This window comes from Molossus molossus, unplaced genomic scaffold (genome assembly GCF_014108415.1).
Source record: "Molossus molossus isolate mMolMol1 unplaced genomic scaffold, mMolMol1.p scaffold_m16_p_20, whole genome shotgun sequence".
Taxonomy (NCBI): Eukaryota; Metazoa; Chordata; class Mammalia; order Chiroptera; family Molossidae; genus Molossus; species Molossus molossus.
The window spans coordinates 9631257-9657639 of NW_023425356.1; the positions used below are offsets into that span (position 1 = coordinate 9631257).

At 48.2% G+C, this 26383-nt stretch overlaps 3 protein-coding genes across 15 annotated transcripts in view; all 3 read right to left on the reverse strand.

Moving 5' to 3' along the window:
* Nucleotides 1–3115, reverse strand: part of PSRC1 (proline and serine rich coiled-coil 1) — a 7180-nt gene extending 4065 nt beyond the window's left edge. For 2 of the 11 annotated variants that reach the window (XR_004960873.1, XM_036272157.1), the window contains exons 1-7: nucleotides 3015–3113; nucleotides 2655–2712; nucleotides 2508–2565; nucleotides 1692–2133; nucleotides 1226–1340; nucleotides 888–1136; nucleotides 483–570 (exon numbers count right to left, since the gene is read on the reverse strand). Coding sequence is in view for 10 of the 11 variants with exons in the window: in XM_036272157.1 (XP_036128050.1) it covers nucleotides 483–570; nucleotides 888–1136; nucleotides 1226–1340; nucleotides 1692–2133; nucleotides 2508–2565; nucleotides 2655–2673 (971 nt within the window). In the remaining variant the exon portion in view is untranslated. The other 9 variants (XM_036272158.1, XM_036272165.1, XM_036272156.1 and 6 more) reach the window with 9 other exon arrangements.
* Nucleotides 3116–7934: 4819 nt separating this feature from the next.
* On the reverse strand, nucleotides 7935–19143 carry MYBPHL (myosin binding protein H like). 2 transcript variants are annotated; one of them, XM_036273067.1, is made up of 9 exons: nucleotides 18877–19143; nucleotides 14173–14261; nucleotides 13469–13664; nucleotides 13097–13236; nucleotides 12771–12930; nucleotides 12534–12670; nucleotides 11331–11517; nucleotides 9288–9334; nucleotides 7935–8006 (listed from the first exon to the last, which is right to left on the reverse strand). In XM_036273067.1, exons 1-8 carry the CDS (start codon nucleotides 19019–19021, stop codon nucleotides 9324–9326), a joined length of 1065 nt encoding a protein of 354 aa, XP_036128960.1. In that variant the 5' UTR covers nucleotides 19022–19143; the 3' UTR covers nucleotides 7935–8006; nucleotides 9288–9323. The 2 variants fall into 2 exon arrangements, with proteins under 2 accessions (XP_036128960.1, XP_036128959.1); XM_036273066.1 differs by lacking the exon at nucleotides 7935–8006 and adding an exon at nucleotides 8762–8811 and having other exon boundaries at nucleotides 18877–19105.
* Nucleotides 19144–21828: 2685 nt separating this feature from the next.
* Nucleotides 21829–26383, reverse strand: part of SORT1 (sortilin 1) — a 78826-nt gene continuing 74271 nt past the window's right edge. For both annotated transcript variants that reach the window (XM_036272423.1, XM_036272424.1), the window contains one exon: nucleotides 21829–26334. In XM_036272423.1, coding sequence (XP_036128316.1) covers nucleotides 26320–26334 — 15 coding nt within the window. In that variant the 3' untranslated portion in view covers nucleotides 21829–26319. The remainder of the gene's footprint in view (nucleotides 26335–26383) is intronic.

Here is a 26383-nt window from a genome sequence, read left to right on the forward strand (position 1 = left end):
TGTTTGTTAATTTCACTGTCAGGATGTGTGACTCTTTCCCCTAATTTTTCAATCCAGAGTTTGCATTGCCTCCAGCTCAACCCTGATCCACCCCATCTCCCTGGGGCACCAGGCTTGATGGCATCTCTTCCTCTTGCCCCAGGGCCAGCATCTGCAGGAGTCAGGAACTGCCTCTGATGAGAGCACTTGGGAGGCTGGAGAAGAGGTAGTCCAGGCAGTAACTGTAGTGGTTTGCTACTGAATTCTTGCTTGCTATCCTGATCTCTTTACCTAGAGACAGAAGAAGGAACTGCTTTATTGCCCTTCTTCCTCAAGCCCACGTCACCCAGCTGAGCTCAAGTTTCTCAGGAAGAAATGGGACACCTGAACCTCCAGGGTCCCCTCCTCTTCCCCATACTTGACACACAGGATTATGGCTGATGTGCTTAACAGGTCAAAGCCCAGACGACAGGGGAGGGAGACAGCACCTCAACCAGCCTTACCTGGTCGGTCCTGTAACTGCAACTTTCCTGGGGGGCTGCAGATTGCTGTGAGTGGCACTAGGAAGATTTGGTCGCTGGGAAACAGGAACTTGATGGGGGTTAACAAAAGAAATGAGTTAGCAAACAGTTCAAGTGACCTCCTCACAAAGATAAATACTGGATGAAGGCAGGGTGACTTTAGGTTTAGTACCTTCCCTCTCATCCAAGGAAAAGGTATTTGAAAACCAAGCTTCAAACTCTTGGTTCAGGCCCACATTCTCTCCTTAACTCATCATCTTCGAATAGAGTTATAATGAAGATGGACAAAGTGGTCACTGTTACCAACTCTGGGAGGGTGCAGTCAAGCTGGGCAAAGGTAGGTATTCCTACTTCTGACTTCTCGTCCTTATGTCCATTCTTTCTTACCTCTGTGCCCTGCAGCGCTTGGTCTTGGAAGTCCTTTCCGAGTTGACATTGAATCTGAAGTTTGGGCACCTTTGCTGGGTGGTACAATCCGGCTAGTGAGTGGCACTCGGCTGACAGGCTTGGGGATGGCTGAGGGAACAGGTAGTCGACTGGAAGCTTTAGCAGCTGCTCCCTGTGGCCGAGACAGGCGCTGAGAGTTGCTGGTAGAAGGCTGTGGGGCCAAGACTGGTCTGACGGGGACAGGGGGGCCTAGTGCAGAGGGTAGAGGAATTTTAGGGTAAGCTCCACATGCTCCCTACTCCCATTCACCCACAGCTTTGCTGCCCAGGTCCTCTTACTTGCTGTTGCTCTCCCACTGGGTCCAGCTTTCCCCCTGATTGGAGGAGTTGATCGGGCAAGGGGAGAAGATGCTGGGCTTTTGGATGTGGGGAACAGACTGCAAGTGGGCGACTCCTGAAACACAAAGAGAGAGAGAGAGAAAAAAGAGACTAACATGGAAAGAGAATCTGTTCTGCTGGCTGATTAAGGGATAGAGGTGGAAAGTTGCCTAGAACCCAGTAAGGAAGGGCAGAAGTTAGCTGCTAACATCACCACCACCACCAACACAATTTATTGACAGCTTATTACAGATGTTACAGAGCTCTGCACAGACTCAGTGGAAAGTGCATGCCTTACGATATCTTGTTGAATTCCAACACTTCTATGAGGTAGAATTTCACTATCCCCATTTTACGAACGAGAAAACCACTCTATGCCTGTACTGTATCTGGGGCCACACACCCAGCCCAGATCCTCTAAACTCACCCTCTTCACGCTGGAGGGTCTCTTTCCAGATGTTGCCCGAAGAGCCCTGACTGATCCCTTCCTATCGCTGCTCCGGAGTCGGGGTGTCAGGCTGCTTGGAGAGGGGGTGCTCCGAGCCAAAGAGCTCACAGTGGGTAGCAGGTCTCGGACAGGACTGTCCTTCAGCACAAAGGTCTCCCGCCGAGGGCTGGGCTTCAGCCTGCGAGGCCCGAGGCCCTCGCCTGTCCTCTCCCGCTCCTGCAGGGCACACTGCTCCAGCTGCACTGCCAGCCTGTTGGCCTCGTCCAGGATCTCCTCCAGCTTCTCTGGGCTGAGGCGGCCTAAGCTGAACCTCACACCCTGGGGGATGGGGGCCACCGCATTTAGGCCACCTCGGTGGGAGAGGCCTCGTCGGAGGGGTTTCTCTGGAGTCGCCAACACTGCTATGTCTTCCTCCTCACGACTGAGACAGAAAACAAACCAGGCACCGTGCCCACACAGAAGAGAGCAGGAGACTGTGCAAGGGAGACTGGGACACAACAGAGCCAGGGACACAACCCCAAATCCCAATGCCCACGCTGGCCTCCCGGTGAGATCTGCTTCTATGAGACCTAACAGGCCTTTAGCATTTAATGACATTGGAAATTGCGCAGGGATGAAGATGCAGCAAATCCATTTATCCTTCTTAACACCCTGCAACCTCATTCCAACTTCTCCCTTCTCCCCTTCCCCAGTAGTGTTGTCATAAGGGCCCAAGCAAACCAGCCACCAGCAGCTCCAACGCACCCAACCTTGCTAAATTACCAAACCCTATAAGTAGGATAAAGAGGCTGGTACCTGTCGGATGGTGACAGCCTTCCAAAGTCCAAGGTCTCATCCACTATAAACTTTACATCTGTCGGGGAGGAAAGAATGAATGCCAGTAGTGGGTCCCTAACACGGCTCTCAAGCGGAGTCTCGATCTTCCCTCCTGGATTCCCTTACCTTCCTGCAAATCTCCCATGTTCCGGCCAGCAGGGGCAGAAGTCTTCTTAGACCTGAACTGGGGACAAAGCATACCTTTCCTCAGGTCTCCATCCTGCCCAAGGCTCCCGACTAGGCTCAGTGCAAGCCAGGGGTTGGGGTCCCGCTGGGGTAAAGCAGGCGTCCCAGGAGCAGCACCTGCTTCGCTCTGCTACCGTTATCTCCGGGGAAGTCGTGCAGAGCTCCCCCGATGGCCCTATCGCCCTCCGCAGGTTGCCTCCCTGCCCCTCTGCGGGCCGCCTCTCCTCCCTGGGGGCGCTCTACGCTCCCTATCTTCCTCCCAGCCACCGTCCTCCGGGCTCTTCCCCTCCCACAAGCCACCTTCCCACTCCTCGCGGCACCACACCCACAGCCTAACGGAGTTTCCACTCCTGCTCCGCCACACGTTCCGCCGACAGGGATTTTCTCCCACAACTTAGTCCCGGGACTCAGCTCCGAGGGGAGGGGCTCCTTTCAAATCTCTCAGGCCCCACCCACTCCGACCACATACGCGCCGTGGTTGGCGGATCCCTGCATCCAGCCCTCGGGGGGCGGGGCAGAGGAGGGCAGCTGGCCGGAAGTCTGCAGGTTGGGGCGGGGAGAGCGCTTCCCAGAAAGACTCCATCCGGGAGGCTGGAGCGGGTGCCCGCGAGCCGCGCGCGTGCCCGGGAGGCCTTCGCGGGCCAATGAGCGTGGGTTTCGCTCCCGATCACCACGTCGTCTCTTCCTCGTCCTGTTTGGAGGAGCGGGCTCGTGACCCCAAGGGCTCGTGTGTTCCCCTAACGCCCCTCGCGGCGGGGGACCCCGAAACGGACGCCCCGCCTGAGGAAATTCGTTTCCTTGCGCTCACGCCCGGTGCTGGCGCCGCGTTTGCCAGATTTCCTCAGGGGCGACCTTTCCAAGTTGTACACATTGGTCATTAAGTTTGTTGAGGTTGTCTGAGGAGTACATCTCCCACGGCTTTTAAAGCAACGTTCAGAACCTGGGGCGGTCAAGGTGTGAAGAAAACGAGGGATCCAATCGACGGTTACAAAAGAGCCAGGGGGCCGCCGGCGCGGCCCAGGGGTTGGGTGTGGACCCTGCACCAGGAGGGCGCCCTGCATTCTGGGCGGGCACATGCCCGAGCTGCGGGCCCATCCTCGGTGGGGGCAGGCAGGAGGCAGCCGGTGATGTCCTCCCTCATCCACCTGTCTCCCTGTCCCTTCCTCTCTCTTAAAAATCAATAAAGAAAAAATAGCCAGGGGGACGGAAGGTCCAGCACAGGGAACATAGGCAATAATACTATGATAACTGTGTGTGGTGCGTACTAGGGTTGTCAGGGCGTTCACCTCTTAAGTTATATGCACATCGAAACACCATGCTATGCACCTGAAACGAATCATTGAATGTCAACTGTAACTGAAAAACATTTTTAAATAAAGTAAAAGTAGTGGGAAAGAAATAAAAAGGAAAACAATGGGCTTTAAAGACAGGGAGAATTGGGTTCAAATTCAACCCTGACTCCTGGGTTTACATGGGAGGCAGGCTTGAGTCTATTTTTATATTTGACCCCTGGATTATCTATGAAGGAAAGATAGTGACAGTCACAGTGATATGATTCAGAGCATAATTATGAATATCAAGTTTTTTGTTTTTTAATCCTCACCCGAGGACATTTTTCCATTCTTTGTTCAGGTAGAGTGGGAGGGAGAGAGATCGATGTGAAAGGGACACATCGAGTGGCCGCCACCCACACAACCAGCCAGGGCCAGGGACAAACTGTAGGGCCGGGGACAAACTGTAAGCAACCTTGGCGGGAACTGAACCCTTAGCGGGAACCGAACCCGGGTCTGTCAGGGACCGCAGGTCAATGCTCTAACCGCTGAGCCAAACTGGCCACGGCGAATATCAAGTTTTATATCGTGTGCTTTAGGGACTTTTGAGGGGGTTTGTAACTTACTGCCTCTAAACTCAAAGCTGTGTCTGTAAACCTCTTAAACCTGCTTATTAGGTATTTTCTCTCTGTTGTTTCCAGGTATTGACTGGGAATAGACAGGGCCACCAGGGCTTCTTAGAAATGTTCTAAAAATTAAAAGGTCCTAAAAGTGGCCAAAGACCTTTCCTGGAAACAAAGAGCCTGAACTTTAGTCTCCAGCGTTTGTGACCATTATTTGGGCCATTTATGGGCTTTTTTGTTTTACTTCCTGTTTTGGGGGGTGCCATTGAGATGGTGAGGGTTGCAGCAGCGAGATGTTGCTGTGATGCCGCAGGTAGCAAAGGAGCCCGGAATTTAGCAGAGTGATAAGGAAAGGGTGGGGAGGCCCAGAACTTGCAGGCTTAGGTGAGGAAAACCTGAGAGAGGAGGATTGCTCCTTATTCCCCAGGCTTGCTGGTGAAAGTGGAATTTTGGTTGCTCATAGGATTCAGGTTCTGGGAAAGCTAGAGCCAGACACCTCCCTTGCTCCAGTCAGTGGCAAAGTGGAGATCTGGGGGAAAGAAGCTGTTAATTAACTGCACTTTTTCTTCCCCTAGAAGCAGCCTGAGTGGAGAAACGCTGCACTTACTTCTTCACCCACCTACAAGTAAGCAGAGGAAGCAGTTTTAGCAAATCGGAAGTTGGTTTCTCCTAAGGAAACTCATCTCCAATTTTCTATTGCTGAGTTATGATTTTGAAAGCTGTTGTAGTACCAGGAAAAAAAAGCAATGGAATTGCTTTTCCAAATGACAACAAAGTCAGAAAAGAACAGATTTTAGGCACAAGAATTCTTCACTTAGCATTAGGCCACTAATCTGGGAAATATTTGTCCTCCTTAGCTCAACTGCAAATTATATACATGTATGAATAGGTGTTTAAGATTTTTGGATCAATACTGAAGTGAATTAATGAAGAAATTACACCCCTTCCCAGGCATATGGTAGGCCTTAGTTCAGAAGGTGCTAAACAGTGTTGAATGCATAAATGAAAAAATTAAAGATTCCAGTGCAGTTCTTGAACTCAGAAAGAGTACCTATGACTGGGGGTCTTGTTCAGTGTGAAAATTTTATCCCTTCACCATGAAGGTTAACAATGTATGAACTTTAAGGGATGGCCCTTGAGTAGTTTAACAAACAGCAGAGGCAAGGGTCTGTGGGCTGAGGCCAGAGGTATAACTGATCCTTAGGGCATCATAGCTGGGAGTATTTCACTCCTTCCTGGCCTAGGCCCTGCTTGGCTGGAGCTCCCTCTTGGCCCTTGTGTATATGACTGGCGGGCCCTGAACTCTGCCCCACCCCACCCCCAACAGTCTCAGCAGGGGTTACATGCATTAGACCTTACAAATGATTTATGTGACTATTTTCTCAATTTTCCCAAGGATGGTACATAACTAGCCATATTCTAGATGCATAGGAAGAAGTTAATTTATGATACACAATGAATGCCTTGGGGCATTAGCACTTAATTCTCATAGAACTTCGGTTGAGAAAGGCTGGAATAGATACTTTGCCTCAACTTAAAATAGACCTTTGGTCTGAACAGAAAAGCCTTTCACACTCTTCTCAGCCAAAACACATCCCCTTTCGCCTCAAAACCTTGCCTAATATTTACTGGATCCTGGAAATCTTTTTTATTCTTAAGTCCATACATACTACAGCGGGGGTCACAGAGTAAAAGAAATGAGAGGAAATAGGGAAGGCTTGAGGTCAAACGCACCTGGATCAAATGCTAGTCTGTTACTACCACCTGCATACTTGGAGCAATGTATGAGCTTCAGTTTACTCTTTTATAAAATGAATATTAGAGAGACAAAGCTCTTAGTTCAATGACAGCTGCATAGAAGGCTGTTTTAGTTATATACATACTGGGGCAAAAGTAGGTTAACAGTTATTCATATAGAAAATAATACAGTAATTTATAAATAACAATACAACAATAAACTCTGTGTTTTATGTAATCACAACTATAAACCTACTTTTGCCCCCCCCCCATTACTATGTGTAACAAACCACCCCAATATTCAGTGGCTTGAAAAACAGTAACCATTTATCTGCTCATGATTTCATGATTTGGGCAGGCTCTGCAGGGACAATTTGTCTCTGCACCACAAGGAGTAGACTGGACTTACTATGGCTGAAGGGTCCAAGGTGACCACATATGTCTACAGCCTTGGTTCTGTCAGTCAGCCAGGCTGCCTGGTTGTCCTGTATATGGCATTTAATAATTGAGCAATCTATTCTGAGATTCTTTACATGGCAGCCAACTTGCAAAAACAGGTCTAGAACTGTCCCAGCATCATTTCCACTACATTCTTTTGGTCAAAGCAGGTTACATGGTCAGCCCAGATTCATGAGAAGGAGAAATTGATGCCAATTTTTTTTTTAATTGATTTGAGAGAAAGAGAAACACTGAGTTGTTGTTCAACTTATTTATGCATTCATTGGTTGATTCCTTTTTTTTTTTTTTTAATCCTCACCTGACGATATTTTTTCCATCTCTCTTCAGATAGAATGGGAGGGAGAGAGGGAGAAAAAGGGAAAGAGAGAGAAACATTGATGTGAGAGGGACACATCAACTGGTTGCTTCTCGCACAACCCCGACCAGGGCTAGGAACGAACTGCAACCCATTGGTTGATTCTTGTATGTGCCCTGACTGGGGATCAAACCCACAACCTTGGCATATCAGATGATGCTCTAACCAACAGAGCTACCTGGCCAGGGCGATGCCAACTCTTGATGGGAAGATCACCATGCCCACCCTACAATGGGAGGAATTGTTTCTATCTTTTGCAGATTCCACCACAGAATGCCTTTAATATGTTATTTATTATAAGAATACAAACAAATGTAAGCAAGGACACCTCACCTTAATTCTTTCCCAAGGGCTTAATAAGAACATGCTGGAATCTCCTCAGTATCTCCAAGCCCTCAAGTTTTAGTGTTCTATCTCTAATTAGCTATGCATATGTTTATGTGTCCTGCTGTCTGTGTCTCTGTGATAGATGTACCTCCTATTGTTATCCAACTTTTACTGGAAAGCCCAGAGAGGAAGAGGCAAGTTATCTTCAGCATCTCTTTCAGCACCTGGTACTGAATAGAGTTGAACTCAGCTCTTCATACACTGTTTAGGGACAAGGACAGTGCTAGAAATCTCTCTGGAAGAGAAAGTGGATATGGGATAAAAAAAAAGGAGTCTGAGGTTTTCTGAGATTCCATCTAGTCTGGCTAAAGAATTCCAACTTCCTAAATGGTTTTCCCATATGGAAAGGCACAAACAGATGGACACTTGTGCACTGAGGAGCCTCACATTTATTTAGATCAGTCCAAACCAGATGTTGTACTGGATCTCCTTAAGAACAATCTCAGCACAGGCAGGCTTCCTGGAGGCACAGAAAAGAGAGAATGTGTTATGGCCGTAACGGCCAGAGCCAGAGCACATGCAGCGTGCTGAGGCAACCCCATGCTATGAATTCTCTACCTGTCCTGCTTCATTGCTGGGCACTGGCTGGGGAAAGGTGGAAGGACAACTCACACTAAGAAGGCTGACACGAACCCAACGACACTGGCGAAAGAACAGTCTTTGCAAGCCAACTGGCAGAGAGAGTTTTGAGAAGTCTGTACTTAAAGTGTGTGTGTGTGTGTGTGTGTATACGTATATATGGAGAGGGAAAAATGGATTAGCTGCCTTCTGCATGCCCCCTAGTGGGGATCCAGCCTGCAACCCTGGCATGTGCCCTGACCCAGAATTGAACTGGTGAGCTCTCGGTGCATGGATGCCACTCAACCAACTGAGCCACCTGAGCCAGGGTGAGAAGTCTGTACTTTTAATGTATCCTTTAGGGTTTTCATTTGCTATTTATCAATGGTAGGCTTAAAAAATTACTTCTGGGATTGAATTCATTCTCAATTTTTATCAGCCTGGAGCTGTAGCTCAGAGGAGACATTGGGAACCCATTCTCTTGAATTCTCTCATGAGATTCTTTTTCACCTCACTCATCAGTTTGTACACAACATTTGTACTGTGAATGATTTAGAATTTGAAGGCACTATCAAATTCTAAACATGATCTATGCTGCCCTTTGCCTGTAATGTGCTGCTTGGAACCACATACCCACATCTTTAGTTATTACTGACTTGTAATGATAGTGATGATTTTCTTCTCTTACAGGGGAAGGAATCCATAAACTTCAAATTAAAAAACAGGCAATGAATCTGTTTCTCACCATGCTTATAATACTGAGGTAGAAACACTTAATTGACAAGAACAGCTTCCTCTCTCCTTTCCCATGCTGCCACCCTCATCCAGCCGCCACTCCTGGTTATTCCCTCGACATCTTTTCTTACAGCATCTGCCCACTCCCTTCCACAGATCCCCCTGACAATTGGGCAGATACCACCACTCTTCTTCAGAGGGTAATACACTCCTATCATGAACTTGAGGAGCATAGATAGGTAAAGGATGTAACAAAAGTAGATTTCATTTATAGTAAATTTCTTCCACGAGGATGATAGTATTAGCTTACAAAAAAAAAAAGAGTAGTTAAAAGAAAAGTTGTCACCAGTGAATGCAGGGTTGAAAAGCTCAGCAATACACATTTGTCCAAGTCTCATCAACACTGGCCATAAACATAAATTCAGACACCCTGTTTCTCTTTCCTTACCTTCCTCAAGGGTTGCCCATGTCCTCTTAGGGAACCTCAAAGAGGAGCTGCAAGAATTCAGACATTTCTCAATGTTAATATCTCAGAAATATCTGAGAAACCTTCTTTTGGAGTCATGGGTAGGGAATGACTGTTTTCTTGGGAGTCCATGGTGCTAATGAGGAGTCTATGCACAGGGAAGAATAGGACATGTAATAGCCCATTGATTCCTGATTCATTCTACTCAGTTAAAAACATCCACTGTGTGTCAGAAACTGGGCTCAATGCTGAGGGGCCAAGGTGGATAAAACTGTCCCTGCCCTTATGGCATTCATACTTGAATGGATGGGAAACAGATCAGTAAATTGGTAATTATAAAAACAAAGTGCTAGCTCTGGCCCGTTTGCTCAGTGGTTAGAGCATCAGCCTGCGGACCAGAGAGACCTGGGTTTGGTTTCTGCTAAGGGCACGTACCTTGGTTGCAGTTTGTCCCCTGCCCCGGTTGGAGTTGTGTGGGTGGCAACCAGTTGATGTGTCTCTCTCACATCAATGTTTTTCTCTCTCTCTCCCTCCCTCTCTCCCTCCCGCTCTATCTGAAGATAAATGCAAAAATGTCCTTGGGTGAGGATAAAACAAACAAAAAATATACCAAAGTGCTAAATGTAATGATGGAGATCTGAACAAGGTGACAGTAAATGAATGAATACTTTAAAAGAGGTGAAATGATGTGCGATATTTTTCTTTTAACAAACCAGAGGGGAAAGTCCTCTGGTTTGTTTAAAAGTCCAATAAACAGCTGCACTGGCTGGATTGAGTCAGAAGATTGTATTGTTTAAAAAAAAAAAAAGCTGCCCTGGACGGTTTGGCTCAGTGGTTAAAGTGTTGGCCTGCAGTCTGTAGAGACCCAGGTTCGGTTTCCACTAAGGGCATGTACCTCGGTTGCAGTTTGTTCCTGGCCCTGGTTGGGTCGTGTGGGTGGCAACCACTTGATGTGTTCCTTTCATGTTGATGTTTCTCTCTCTGTCTCTCCCTCCCACTCTATCTCAACAAAATATCAAAAAAAAAAAAAAAAAGTCCTTGGGTGAGGATAAAAAAAAAAAAGCTGCCCAGCAGGCGTGGCTCAGTAGATTGAGCGTCCTCTCATGAACTGAGAGATCGCAGTTCGATTCCTGGTCAGGGCACATGCCGGGTTGCAGGCTCAGTTCCCAGTAGGGGGCATACCGAAGGCAGCCAATTGATGTTCTCTCATCAATGTTTCTGTCTCTCTCTCCCTCTCCCTTCTTCTCTCTCTAAAATCAATAAAGAAAAAAAATCAATAAAAACATATTTTTTAAAAATTAAAAAAAAGCCCTGGCCGGTTTGGCTCAGCGGTTAGAGCGTCGGTCTGCGGTCCGGAGAGACCCGGGTTCGGTTCCCGCTAAGGGCACGTACCTTGGTTGCAGTTTGTCCCCAGCCCTGGTTGGGTCGTGTGGGTGGCAACCACTCGATGTGTCGCTTTCACGTCGATGTTTCTCTCTCTCTCTTTCCCGCTCACTCTATCTGAACAAAATATCAAAAAAAATGTCCTCGGGTGAGGATAAAAAATAAAAAATAAATAAAATAAATTAAAAAAGTGATCTGTGTGAGGACCAGGAAACTTGGGCTCTTTCCACCATAGTGCCAATTCCTCAGTTAACCAACATGGGAAATCTTTTTTTTTTTTGTATGTGCCCTTAGCAGGAATCGAACCCGGGACTCTGGTCTGCAGGCCAACGCACCAACCGCTCAGCCAAACCAGCCAGGGCCAACATAGGACATCTTGAGTAATCCAATCACTTCCCTGTATCTCAAGTTTCTCTTTTGTAAAATGGAAATAGCAACTCTTCCTATATTGTAGAATTATGATGGAGAGAAATGAGATCGTGGATTATAAAAACAGCTCCTCAGTACATCCTGATGTTGACAGTGATGAAAGAGCCTGAAGCAGGAAGAAAATTAAGCCCTTATCCATCTAAGCTTGTGTCTCTACCCCAAGTTTTTCACCTGTGGAGAAAGGATACCCTAAGGCACAAGTTCTTCCCTTACCTATCACATCCACCCGACAGTCCACCGACGCCTCCCCCAGGGTGTTAATCGCCTTGCAGGTGTAGATGCCCCCATCTGAGGGGCCAGGCTTTCGGATTTCTAACGAGCAGATTCCCAGCTGAGTGAGGGCTCTGTACTTGGGGTTATCTTGGATATCCATCTTGTTCTTTAGCCAGATAATCTTCGGCTGGAAGATAAAGATGAGGGGGCAGCAAGGAGTGGTAAGAACCCGTTGTTCTTTCTGTACTCAGTCTCTGGGACACTTTGCCTACAAGGCTTGGGGACACACTGGCCAGAGGAGCAGGAGGGCTAGGTGGCTTTAGGAACAGATGGTACAGGAATCTAGAAGGGATAATGGCTTCTGAAGAGCTCCCTGTCCTTGGCTTCCCACTCATTATATTTGGGAAGAGGTTCCGCTTTCAGTGCCCTCAACAGCCTCCATGCTTTCTCTTGGTTGGAAAGAGCACCTGACACCTTGTCTTGACCATCAAGCATTCCTGACTAGAAGAGACGTGATAACTTCTGTTCTATCCTACTTAAGCAGCCCTTTGATGGACCAGAAGCACTGGGCATCAGATTCACCTCTTTTTAGTATATACATTATTGAATCATTCATATTCTATTCCCACTGTTGATTTGGGAGTTACTCCTGTCCCCTCTGGTTAGAAAGTAGTTTCTAGTGTGAACTTACTGCTATTTTCTTTCTGAGATGTTATCTCCACATAGTCTGGCCCAGGACTAATACACAAGAGGTACTTTGTAAAGGTTTTTATGCCATGTGTGGAATGAATAGGTTGTAAACAGACAACCTTGCTCAGAGTTGTGACCAAAGGCTCAACTCTAGGAAGCTCGCATGTGCATGGTCCTAATCAGACGAGATGTAGTGGGTGAACACGGAGAAACCAGCAGGACTCCATCACCCCTGCCAGAGAGGCAACTTTGAAGCTCATGCCAATTGCCAGCTGGTCAGAAAGTGACATCTTCATACATGAGGAATAAACACTGAAAAGAATATTGGGTATGTTATCCACATTGGCTTGTCTTGGACTCCAAGTGCCCTGACTGTTCCTACAGAACCTGTTGTGGAAGTAGCAGATGGTGATGGGAACAACCATTTTGGTTAGAATGCTCTTCAACATAGCTAAGGTTAGAGCAGGTGCAGAAAGCAGCATGGCACAGCCACCCATAGGACTCCCCATTCACCTTGGGAGTGGCACGGACGCAGCAGAAGAGCTGGGTGTCATAGCCAGTGACTGTAGTGCAGTCCGCCAGAGGCTGGGTGAACTTGGGAGCTTCAGAGAAATCTCGCTGGGCAAACCTCTTGGTCTTGTAAACAGTAGCTGAGGTGACCAAGAAGGGCCCTGATGTAGTGCCTGAGATCTCCATCCTCCTTTCATTCTTTATCTTTCACTTCCCAGCTCAGGTTCTTCACAATCTTACCTGCTTTCTGGATGTGGGCAAGGTCAGCAGTGACGGGGGCTGTCACACTGAGCCCACACTCATTCTCAGCAAAGACTCGAAATGCATAGGAGTTGCCGACGATGAGGTTGGAGATTATGCAGTTGGTACGGTGGTAACGCTCCAGTACCGTGAACCACAGCTTTGGGGTCCCAAGAAGATGCCATGAATGAGACACCTGTTTGGTGAGCTCAGTCCACCTCAGCCCACCATTTGGAGCTATCAGAGTCACATTCCAGAATGTCCCTCCCTCCCACCCTCCCTTTCTCCCTCCCTCCCTCCCTCCCTCCCTCCCGGCAGGGCCTCACCCCAGACTTTGTGTCAGCCTTCTGCACCATGTATCCTAGGAGTGTTGCATTGCCTGTGTCTTGGGGAGGTGTCCACTCCAAGGTAGCATTGGAGCCCCAAACGTCCACCAGCTTGATACTCTGAGGAGGGCCTGGCCTCTCTGAAAGGGCCAAGTATGGCACTGGACATGGTACGACTCACATGCATGGAAATCGCTTCGGGAGTGCCCCTTTCCTTTTTCTGCTCAGCTACCCCTCCCTTGATCCACTTCTGTGTTCCACACTCAGTACGGGGGAGTCACCCAGGCTTCCCCAGCTCTCTGCGATGGCTCCTCTTTAGCCTGGAGAGGGAGCCCCTGAGGACCACCCCGTCTCCTACTGTCCTCACCGTACCGATCACCAAGATGTCAATGGTGGCAGTGGCCTCCAGCCCGCCCAGCTGCACACTGAGCTGGTAGCGGCCTGAGTCGGCACGTTGGGCTTCTCGGATGAAGAGGATGGAGTCCCGCTCCCCATTCCGCACACTCACACGACTGGCATCCAAGGCACAGCTATTGTGTGTCCAGGTGGCTCGAGGTTTGGGTTTCCCCTAAAAAATAGGGATAAGTCTGTGAGCAGCCTCAAGAGGGGCTTGATCCTCCCCCCAGTTCCACATAGTGACTTGCAGCTGAAAACTCCTCGAGTTAGAGATTGGTGGACTCTCCCAGGGGACTTCCGTCTTTCAGCAACAGCCTAAGGATCATGGGAAAGGAGGTGGCTTTGAGTCTCCCACCCTCTGTGAATTTAGGTCATGGACACGGGGGGCAGCTGGGACTAATAATAGCTGCCCAGACTCCCAAGAACCCACCCAACTGAGAGCTCCCTGACCTCTGCTGACTGAAGGACATGGATTAACCTCATCACATGGGCCCAACCCAACCCCCTCTCAGGAGTACAGATGGAAAGCCCACTTGGCCTCAGACTTCTGGCGACTTGGCTCCCTTCGTTGAAGGCCAGGACAACTGCCCCACAGCTAGCAGGACTGTTGGTATCTGTTTCCAAATCAAACCCTGTGCTGGTCCTAGCCATGGACCCAGCGTGGGCTGGGGCATGATCACCTGGAATGGAATTAGTAGGTTCACGGTGTCTCCAACTTTCCGGATGTAGGTCTGCCTCAGGGCCCGAGGTAGCCAGATCTTAGGTTGCTCTGAGCGATGGAAAGGGAGAGAATGAGCTGGTGAGCTTCCTACGGTGGGAAGAGTGGCGCTAAGAGGGAGTGGGTGCTGCCGTCAGCCGCGCTCGATGGCAGGTGACCCAGGCATTGCTCAGCGAATTAAGTTCTCTTGCAGGGAATGGGGAATGGGAGGATTGCTCCTGTCATCTTTCTGGGTCTCGGGACAAGCGGCTGGCTCAAGGACCCCCGGAGAGCTTCAGTTCAGTGAGAGCACCGGAGCCTGAGCCTGGGGCTGCTGCTAACTTGTAACTCTCAGCCCCTGACTTCCCTCCAACTAAGATTTCTTTTTTCTGTTTGTGCACAGACCAGTCCAGTCCGTGTGGTTTATTTTTCCACCCATTTGCTACATTTAGCCTTAACAACACTCCTTTTGTCAAGGCCACTTTCAATGTTAATCGTGACCTCCAAGGGTCAGCACCCCACCCCCAACCATTTGGTGCCAGACCCAAAAAGAAACCTTTCCGTTCCACAGGCAGAATCAACACCCTGGCCCCACTAGCACAGCACTGATGTTGAGGTTGCAGGTGTCTGGGTCCCTTCATCTACATGGCCGCCCTGCTCAGCGCCTGCACAGAGTTCTGCTGGTTTGTGGGGGATCGCTTTGTACAAACAGAATCTGGGAAATATTAGGTCCACTGCTTACTTCTCCTGGATCTCCCAGGTCTGTTCCAATGAGAAGAGATTAGATTATGTTTATTGGCTTCCAGGATGAAGACAGGAGATGCTCAGGAAAGTGCTGAGTGTGAGGTTTGGAAAATGACCAGGTGTAATTTCCCTACTTGGCCTTGACCAAGAAAGTGCAAACATCCCACCTGGGTTCCCTTGGGGGCCGAGCTAAGATGACACCCTTTTCCAGCCTTCCTGGGGCTCCTGTCTCCTCCTTTCTCAAGCAGATATAGCCCCCGCCACTGTTCTCTTAAGTGGAACGTGTCAGTGCTCAGTTCCCACCACCTCCCCAGCCTCCCCCTAACTATGCATTCCTAGCAGTTGGAAAAACTCTCCCTGAGAACACACTGTGGCAAACAGCACAACTGCTTGATAGTGGGTTCCAGACTTTTTGATAGCATCCATTTCCGTGTAAATACATTCCCAAGCATTCACCCCAACGTGTTTATGTATAAATAGAACTGTTTAAATATGTATATTATATCATGAAAAATTTTGAATGGTGAAATTAAAAATAAACAGAGGTTCTGCTATGTTCTTTCTACACCTCAATTTGTCGATCTTTGTCTAGAGACCAATAATTTCACCCCTACAGTTCCCCTATTACGATCACGAGGTCACCTGGCCTTTGTAAATAAACATAAACACAAATATTCAGTGCTATCCATTTTATTTACCTAGTTTCCTTTCCTGCTGTGGCCTTATGTTTTCCCCTGGGTTGTGCTGTCTCAGACTGCACCTCACGCTGCAGGAACGCAGGGATGCGGGGCCTCCAGTGCTGAGCCGTCCTGCCTCAGCTGCTCAGGGTGGCCAGGCTCCGTAGGCACACAACAGCCACAGGCCCAGGCAGCCGAGTGACCCTGCTCTGCTTGCCCTCTGTTTGACTTTGATGGTTTGGGAGGGGGCAGGGCATGAAAAACAGAAGAAGTGTTTGTGTGATATGTTCCTCTCCTGGGGCCAACTTGGCGAGCCACCAAGGAATTGAGAACAGGCGGATGTGACTTAAAGGGTTTTCTGAAAAGAGAGGGCAGTAGTTGAAAAGGAGGGTCAAAACCTCATCTAGTTGAGCTTGGTTCCTGACTGCTGGGTGGGGAAATCAGCCCTCACAGTTGCTGGGGAGAGGGCTGGAGAGAAGCAGGCTCTGCTGTCCCGGCTCTGCCGACAGAACATCTGTGTTATGAAGGGCCCGATGCGTACCCAGCACAAGGCGCAGACTGGGGGGAGAGGGCTTGGAGAGAGAAACAGATTTGCTGACAGTGTCAAGGCTGGTTGGGAAGTTGTGGTGGACCAGGACTCCTGCCTCCCCATCGAGGGGTGTGTCTGAGGGACCCATTCTCGGAGCATGGCAAATCTGTCCACCCTTCTGTCCTCCAGTGTCCACCTGGCACTGGGCACCACGGGCAGGACTCTGACTGTGATCTTGCCCCTGGAGGGAGGTGGCAAAGAAGGGACGCCCTCAAGAATTGAAGAGATTGAGGTGAGAGAGGAGCCCAGGCTGTTACGCCCTGAGCTCTGCTCTGCTTAGACTTCAGGGGTCAAGGCCTTCTATAGATTGGCCACGCGTGCTCGTGGATATTTGTTCCCACTTGGTGTTCCTTTTATCTCTTAGAAAAATACCTTGGAAAATGTTAGCACAGTTTCACCTGAACTAAAGAGAAAAATGAAAGAGAGAGGGTTATGTGGAACATGAGCTAGGATGGGGGTATTCGGAGGGGGAGGAGCAGAATGGCCTTGAGACCCAGAAGGGCCAGCAGAGGCAGAGCGAGAAGAAAGGCTGACAGCTAGGTGGTGGTCTCCCCGCGGAGGTCTCCTGTGCCAGTTCTTTGCTTATAAATGAGATTCCCTGACACAATGATGAATCAACAGGGAACAAACTGAAGTTACTAGAATGTTCCGACTGAGGATTAGTAGGTGAGGATATGGCTTTCAGCAGGCTCCCAGGCCCCGGTGGGAGGGCGGAGGAAGGTTTAAGGCTGAAGCAGCTGCCAAAGTGAGGGAGGTGGCAGAAGAGTGCTTGACAGCTCCCGGTGCCCGGCAGCAGCCAGCCTTTCCCCAGCTCAAGCCAGCCTCCTGGTCTGCCCTGCAAACAGCCATCTGACCCTTTGCTGGGAATGTTAATAGGAGGCATCTGGGCATCTCTTTTCACACCTCCACAGTCCAGCCAGGTGTTAATTGTGCTGACCTTGGGTAAACATGGCTTTCTCCTCCCCCACATGCCAGGAGGGGAGTGAACCAAAGACTGGAGCCCGAAAGCAGAACTTAGATTTTCTAAGACCAAGGGTGAGACAGCCACCACTTGGTGTTCTCCCTTCACAGAGTCTTGAGAGAAAAGGCATTTTTAAAGTCATTTGAGAGCCCTTGGCTCTGAGCTGTGTCTCTTTCTCTCAGACAGGACGTTGTCTCTTTCTTAGAAATTAGTAGAGAAGACTACCTAAAGTCCAAAGATCTTGACCCTTCTAACTTAGAAAATTCCTCCTAGTTCTACCCTAATTTTATGCTGCTGAATTTCATGCACATTTCCTTATTCTTTGCTCATGGGAAAATTTGTTCATATCCTCTCATAATTTCCTTTCACATGGTTAAAGACTCCTCCAGCAGTTCCCTAAGGGCTGTGTAGTTGATTGATGTATTAATTATGGTCTGGAGAGTGAAAATACAAGATGGACACATCTGAAGAGCGAAGGGTGTGTGTGCGTGCACGCAAGTGTGTGTGTGTAAGACTTACTGTATGTGTATGTGTATGTGTGAGAGTGAATGGTTACTAGAAGAGGGTGAACGCACCAGGTGAACTACGGCTTTGAAACATAACCAGAGATTTTCAGGGATCCAAAAAGTACCAGAATTTCTTAGAGAAAAATTAGCAGATGCTTAGGATGTGGCCTTGTCTTGTCAGAAACCCATCCGGAGGAGCGTGACGGGAAAGGAGTGTGGTGACCTCAGGAGCACCTTGTGAGGGACCAAAGTGCCTTCTTGAAGACAGGAAACTAAGGCCGGAAAACACAGAAGGACACAGACATAGGCAGCACTTCTTTGCGGACTTCCACCCTCCCCAGTGGCGGTCTTCCCTCCTGCTGATGGCTTCAGCCCTGGCTCACAGGGCTCTCTCCAGGCGCAGATCCTGGGGATTTCAACAGCCATCCTTCCAGTCTCTGCAGGGCCTTACATTGTGCCTGCCACTCCTCCAGGAAGTTTGTCCTTCCCTGCTTCCCCCTCGTTCCCAGGTCATTCTCTAGAGCAATAGCTGCAGGTCCTCTGCAACCTAAATTTTCAGCATCCCATTCTCTCATCCTGCCTCTATGACGGAGATGGCTAACTGCCCCCACCTCAGCTCACAAATGCCTCTGCAGAGGCTCGGAGAACACTATGCAGAGGAAGCCAAATGCCTCTCCCAGGAGGGCTCTGCTTCCATGGAGCTCGGGTTCCGAGAGGTGGGGATTTCTGGTGGGAGCCAGTGGGGTGTTGGGTGGGTTCTGGACCCATGGCGCTGCCCTGGGAGAGGAGTGTCTCGGACACTACTTAGCCTTCCAGTCGCTACAAGCTTTTCATTTCCCTCTTCTAATCTAGACGGCCACTCCCACCCCATTCCCTTTCTGACCAGCATTAGTACAGAGGTCCTCCTAGTCCCTGTGACAGCCATTTTTTAAAGGTAAAAATATGAACAGATAATTTTTAGTCACTGTCAAGTGCCACAAACATCATTCATTGAATTCTCAGCTAAAGAAGCAAAATCCCAGCAGACACTTGAATAGCAAGAATCCACCAAGGAAGGGGGTGGGGGCTCCAACCACGTCCTCCGTCCTCAGTCCCCACCCATGAAGTTGCGCAGCACTGCACAAACCTCAGGGGGTGCCATCAGCATGTCGGGGTACCCTTCCAACTCCCACCACCCGGCCTCCCCACGCTCCCCAATCCCCATGGTCACCTTCTAGAGGGGCCAGGAGCTGGGGAATGGGGCTGTCGGCCCCCCGTTGAGGTGAAGTCTGGGGTTTTTCAGCATCCACTGGGCTGGCTTCTTTCATCTTCAGCGCGGGTCCCAAGGCCACCTCCGTTGCTGTGGCCGCCTCCATGCTGGGCCACAGGAGGCTGGGCTCCAGTGGCAGATTTTCACTGTTGGTACTGAGGGAGGGGCTGAACACTTGCTCTTCAAGCTCTCCAGGGTTTCCTGCCACTGGGTTATGTACTTGGGCTGGCCTCTCCCCCACCCCGCTACTCCCAGGAGAAGGGCTGAAGCAGGGGCTGTGGGGAGAGGGGGATCAGACAGCAGCCCAGAATAGCCACAGGAGGGCTGAGGTGGCCGTTATCTTGGGAGATGACACCCCTCACACAGCACCAGGGAGGGAGCTAAGAGCTCGAGCTTCTAACAGCTCCCACTTCTCCACACCCAGACCATCCAAATGGGGCCTCTGGCTTCTGTGGGATTGGGTGACATCTTGAGTCCTGACCTCCAGATCATCTGACAGAGTGTTCAGGTCCAAAGAAAGGGGCCCCAGGATTAGCTGAGTGACAGGCGCACCTTTAAGCTGCTCTCTCTCTCTTCTCCCACATTCAATGAGTTGTAGTCTTGTCACCAGGACCTTTAAGGGTGTGGGACCATTCTCTCCACCTCCCCCTAGTGACAATGGAAGGTACAGTCCGAACTCTGGAGCCAGGCCACCAGGGCTGACGTTGGCCCCATCACCAACTAGTTGTGTGACTTACAACACATCCCAGTCTGTCTTAGGTCTGTTTCATTATCTGAACAATAGAGATAACCATAGGGTTGTCATAAGGATGAAAAGAGGTAATCTGTGTAAAGTGCTTAGCAGTGTAGCTAACTAAGTGCTTGATAAATGTGAGCTATTTTTAGGTCAGGCCACTTGCGCCTTTGGAAGCTCCCTCGTCTATGAGATAAGGTACAAATGAAGTGAGAGCAAAGAGGACTTGAGTGCGACTCTTGGCTACACTGCTAACTCATAGCAAGGTGACCCTGAGCAAACCACTCCCTCTGAACCACAGGTCTTTGGTCTATGAAACAAGGGATAATGAGGCCAGGGATGGGCTGAGGATCAAGTGATAAAAATGTAGGGAAGTGGCCAACCCACAGTAGGTGTTAGTTACAAACTAAAGGTCCTATATGATTTCCAGGTTTACCAAACCATCCATCTCCATGTGCTGTAAGCTCCTTCCAAATTACCTGGTTTCCTATCCTAGTCTTTATCTCCAGAAGCCAGCATCCCCTCTGTATATATTTCTATACAGACTTTCAGAACAGGTTTAGGTTCACAGAAAAGTTGAATGGAAATTATGGAGTTCCCATATATCCCTCTCCACCAAGTCCTTATTTTTTTTTCCTTTATTGATTTTATAGAGGAAGAGAGAGGGAGAGAGATAGAAACATCGATTGACCACCTCATGCATGCTCCCTACTGGGGATCGGGCCCACAACCTGAGCATGTGTCCTGACTGGGAATCGAACTGGTGACCTCTTGGTGCATGGGTGTCAACGCTCAACCACTGAGCCACACTGGCCAGGCCAGTTCCTTATTTTTTCATGGAAAGAAGTGTGTGGTTGAATGAATAGGCTAGGCTCCTTACTCGTGTTTCCCCTTTAGTCCTCAATTTGGGGGCAGAGTCTGTGTTACTGCCTTGGGGTGTGGGATGGAAACCCTCTTTGTAACTTATATAGGGGCTCGGGGCCAGGACACTGCGGACACACTTCAGGCCCAGGAACCTGTTTATCAGGAGCAAGGATGGCCAAACAGGGTCACCGTGGAGCCTGACCTCTGGGCTGGCTGGTGAGAGGCTGTACCTGCGGACATCAGGATCAGTGTGAAAGCCCCTGACTACTTCTGTCTCCTGACCTAGCCAGAGCCCTTCTGAACAGAGAATCCCCACACCAGGGACTCTAAACACCCCCTCTTACACCCAGGCTTTCAGTCTTAGCCCTTGGCTGCAACAAAGGGTTTAAGAATCAAACTGAAAATGCAGACTCCTAGGGTCTGTCCATTAGAACAGTCTAATTTAACAGGTCTGGGTGGGACCCAGGAATCTGCATTTTTAAAAGCAACCTAGTGATTCTGACACTTCCTACACTCAGTGTAGGAAGTCCAAGAACACTATTTTGGATAAATTCCTGAAAATAAAACCACCTTAAACCATCCGGGGGAGGAACTGTCCCAGCAGACAGCAGGCCCCTCAAGAGCACGGTCTTCGCCTCGTCGTTTCCAGATGCGATGCCAGGGCAAGTGTTCCACAGATATCGCCCAGGACGAAGGCTGAGGAGCTGGCTCAGCCTCAAGGCTCAAGGGGGGTTGGCAGGAGCCTCTCCTAAAAGAAAATCTGGAAGAGAAGCAAGCTACAAACTCTCTGAAGGTCCTCAAATGAAATGGACCAGTAAGGACTGTGGGTAAGAGCAGCAAGAGAAATATAAGAGGAGCAAATGGAAAGATACCGAAGAAACTTCAGTGCTGTCATTTGTCAAACCTGCCATAAGGAACATATAATTCAGGAGAGTAATTGTATGTTGCTGTGTCCAGAAGAGTAAAGGAATTGAAACCTGAGAAGGTAAGTGGAGTGGGTCAGTTAGACTTTCTGGGGGAAACAAGCTAGCTGGTCTCACAAATACCCATGGGAAGTAGATCTCTATGAACATAAAGAGAAAGAAAAAAGTGAGTGGTTTCCCCCATAAATTATCTTAATACCTTTCATGCTATAAATGCAGTCCTGGCTCTAACTGGCTTACTTTCCGGTTTGGTTTGATTGCTGAAGCTAGAAAACTGGAAAAGCTATCATATTAACAAACTGTAGCTTAGTCATTTCAGTAGGTCAGGTAACAAAGTCCCAGTCTGTTTTATTTCTAACCCAAATACTGCAAATATACAGAAAATTACCAGTACAAAGTTAAACACATCCAGATTTATTTACACAATGCTAAAGAACTGTGAGTATTATTTCCATTTTGTGGAATTTTATTATGGGGTCTGGCTTTGTTGTGCAACTGACATGGGTCATTGAGACTTGATTATCCCACCTCACATGCAATTTTCTGTCCCAAGGGAACAGAAAACTGGTTGTTTTTTAGCACACATGCAGTAGTGATCTTAACACTGCTTTACTCTCTAATAGGAAGGCAGATGTTCCATATTTTGGGAAGAGGCACAAAAGATATGGAACAGGGAGGGACCACATGCTCAGAAAGCAAACACGAAACGAGAGAGGTGAAAACAGGCACATGGGGACCCTGAGCATTTCTGTGCATGAGGATACGGAGGGCACGACTAAAACCCTCTTCCCTAGATGTCCAAACATAGGAGGTGGGTGGAATATCAGGGAACATTCAAGTCACCTGACTGAAACAGGGCATGCGGAGGAACAGAACAGCAGTCAAGATTTGGGACACATCAATAAATCATTAGCATGTACACTATACAGTTTATACATGTATATATGTACATATATATAAAGGTACAGATTAGTTTATGTTATTCTCTATAAACAAGAGCGCTTAAGAATGCACTGGTGTGAAAAAAATGCATACAGCAAGTTGAAGACAATTTCAAACGCATGTTCTGATTCTTGTATGTGATATAACCAGGAAATCAACATGCTGCTGCAATTTCAATTATCCTCCAGGAGAGTAAGGCCTGGGCTCTGCTAGGGCAGGACAGTGCTCCCAGAGCTGCCTGAGCTGGGCAAAGGGTGGCAGATGGAACAGAAAGCCTGGCACCTGCTGAGTACCAGCGCTGAAAGTCTGCCCCCCCAACCACTCCATCATGTGGCAAATCTTAAACTTTGGTTTTGTTCAAAGGACATATAAATCCATGTTTAGTTTCCTGCTTGAGAGAAGGTAGTAGCCAAGTGGAAAGGCTGAATCTCTTCCTATTTGAGCAGTTCCAAGTATCCAGGCTTCATGTGGGACAAGGGGGCTGTACCGACAATGAGCAGGGTGAGCTCTGAGCCACTGCATTTAGGGACAGGCCTCTTTAGAGCTCTCCTAAAAGGAAAGAATCTCTACCTGGATGATTTGCTTGGGAAATAAAGAAATGACTAAAGCCAGGCCAGTCCCCCACCTGGGGTGGGTGTGGACACCCTGGCACTCCTCTCTGTATCCTGGTATCGTGACAAAGGCCGTGGGAGAACCAGCAGGAGCTGGAGGGGCCAATGTATTACTAATCTGCCAGGGATGAAAGGCCAATTTGGGCATGTAGAGGCCCTGAGACAAACCTAAGAGAGAGACACATACCTATTCAGAGGCAGATGGCAAATTGTACATTTCAGTTATGGCTAATTTTTGAATCTCCTGAGCCCAGCCTAGAACTGCCACACCCTCCAGACATTTTTATTCTTCTGTGTTTCCATTCAAATTACAGCCTAGGTGTATGTACCTCTGGTTTCTAGTCTCACTGAAAATCAAAAGCCCCCTACGGTCTAAGACACCTGTCCATAGAGCAGGAAAGATGGCAAGTTCTCCACCTGGATTTAAAAGCTCAGACCCCTTTGGATGGTCTGATATGTCCAACCTATCTTACGATGCTAAATTCTATTGCTGAAACCACCAAAATTCATCTCTTCTGCTACTATCAAGCCTGGGACTTGACACAATGAAATGCTGTACTTGACTTTCAAAGACAATGCTCCTAACCTAACATCAGTAGCACAAATTAGAGATCTTTTTTTCTTAGATGCAATCATGGATTTAGGCTGTTTTACTCACTGGCTGAGGGCATATACTTGTGAGTAAGCAGAACGATAAAGGGAATAAGCCAGGCTTGTCAGCAGTCCTCAAATCAACTGAGCCAGCTAGCCAGCCAGCATGGGAAACGAGGAGACGGGAGAAGGTGTTGTCAGAGGAAGTCCATTCCTGCACTATTGAACAGTGGCCCTCAGTGAGGTGAGAGGCAGTTTCTAAACACATATTCAAAATGATCATTACTTTGTTTTTAGCCATGAAATACAGGAGAATAAAATTTTTACCAAGGTGGCAAAAGGGTGCTAAACACTGCTCTGAAAGAAATGCCGCCGATTCCTGCCTACAGAGCAGCCAGCCTGTAAGGAAGGAGCCCTGCTCCAGGCACGCAGCATCTGCACACAAGGAGTGTCCCCGAGCCTGAAGACAGCCAGCCAGCGCTGCGTGTGACACACAGGGCCTTGGGCAATAACTCAATTTTTTTTTTTTTGGTACGTGCCCTTAGCGGAACCGAACCCGGGACTCTCTGGTCTGCAGGCTGACACTCCAACCGCCGTGCCAAACCGGCCAGGGCAGTAACTCAATTTTTGTACTGCAGCTCCATTTCCTCAAAATGAGGATTACAACCCCTGCCTTTTTTTCCCTTTTCACAAAAATGTTGAGGTTCAAAGGACATATTACAAGTGAAACTGTCCTGAAAACTGCTAATTTCTACAGAAATCCCAGGTATCATTATAAACAAAGAGCCCTACTCTTATATGGTTAGAGAAGAAGAAGAACTTTTCTACATCTTAAAGTTGATCAGAGAATCACTACATCTCAGCACATGTACCCAGGGAGTATGTTCCAGGAGAAAAGGTGTAGGTGAAGTAGTCCTTCCTGGGCCAAATCCACTTCGGGCAGGAGGTGAGGGTGTCCGAGACAAAGGCTGACACCAAGTCCTTTGTGAGCTGGTTTATCTTTGGAATTATTCTTAATTTAAAAGCCATGTGAAGTGAACGCGCTTTAACTAAGATGAGTGCTCTCTGGCTCTAATGAATATTAATTCTCTTCACAAAAATTGCCCTCAACATTATTTTCTAACCGAAGCTCCCTGATTCATTTAATTTACTGTAGTTTCCAAGTCTCTAGAATTCTCCATCCACTCCCCCCCTTCCCTACTGCTGTCATTCCATTCTGGTCAGGAAAGAACTCAGCCATCTGCTCCCGCATTCTGACAAAAGTTAATTTGGCACATTTACTTTTTATGGACTTTCTGGCCATAAAACGATCTAGCAGCAAAATGGCAGTTACCAGAGAATGTCCCAATCATAATTATTGAGAAACCGTGACCAGCATAGCAGGTATGCTAAAACCAAAAACGTACTACATCCCTGTATAGCAAATATTGAAGCTGTATTAAAACTAATTATTGCAGTTTTTCATGACTATATGGCCACTCAAAAATCCACCTCACTACATTCTATAGATGATTTAATTTGAAAAAGTGTCGAATAGAAAACTCCCTTCAATTTAAAATATGAACTTAATATATCACACAAAACATCATCTATACTGGAAGTATTTTCAGTTGGTTCAGCTAAAAGTTTCATGCCAATAACTTACTTGGCAAAGCTGGGGAAAAGGGGTAAGGAAGAGAACCTGGTAATAAATTCTGATTTTTTTTTAAAAAGCCTATAAATCTGAAAACATCCTGGCTCCATGTACAACAAGCCACCTAAGAGGAAGCAAGTAAGCAGCCACTGGAATGACTCACCACCGAGCCAACACAGCAGGTAGAAGGGCACGTGGAAGACCATGTTCAGTTCTCAGGGGCTGCACCGTGTATGCCACCATCAGTTCTAGCAAAGAGATCACCCAGCCTGGGCAGAAACCCAGGGCAAGCCCTGCACCCTGTCCTTCAGCAAGTCCACAGGCACTCACACAAAGCATGGCTTGAAAGATCTCAGGGGAAGGATTTCTCCTTTACTAGGTGCTAAATCTAATCAATTATTTGCTGCTCCCCTCTTCCTGCCCCCAGTTAAAAATGTTGCCCTTTAAGTTCTCCTGATTTAGCATCTTGGAAGCACATGGTTAAGTTAGTCGCCAAAGGGCAATTAACAAGGGTATTGCCTAATTAAACAGGAAAAATAAAAAAATCACTGTGATCTATGGTCCCTGAAAAAAAAAAGGTGGGGATCTGTGCAAGGAGCTGGTGTGCAACACTCTTGGAGCAGGGCTGTCCCCAAACGCAGAAAGGCTGCCCAGGTTATGCCAGTCACCACAGCCTTTGTGTTCATCTCTACAGCTGCTTCATGTCACCAGCAGAGCCTTTGTGAGAGTTGAAGCTGGAGTTGGCAGGTGCCCTGGGGCAGGCGCCATGCAAAACATGCAGGAGTAGAGTTAGTGAAATGTTCCCTTAAAATTCCATTTCATTTCCCTTAAAAAACAAAATCAAAACCAAAAGAGCCCATACTTTGCAAAAAGACAGAACTTGAAATAAGAAGTTAAAGATTTAAAAATCCCCCCCTTCTCAGAGCCAATTGTAAGTGTTTAGGGTTTCGCCCCCACCCCCTCCCCCTGCATTTCTTTAGTGAAGGTCCTTCTGGCTTTGACGGAAGCAGCAGAAACAGAGCTGGATCCCTTGAAATGGGAAATTTATTTCCCCAAGTTGGAACCACAGGAAGTGTAACAGGTTTCAGTCCCAGCTTCTTTGAGGAGCTATTCCAGGAGGTCCTGAAAAGACATAGACCGTATTATTTAACAGACTAAAAATTTCCTATTT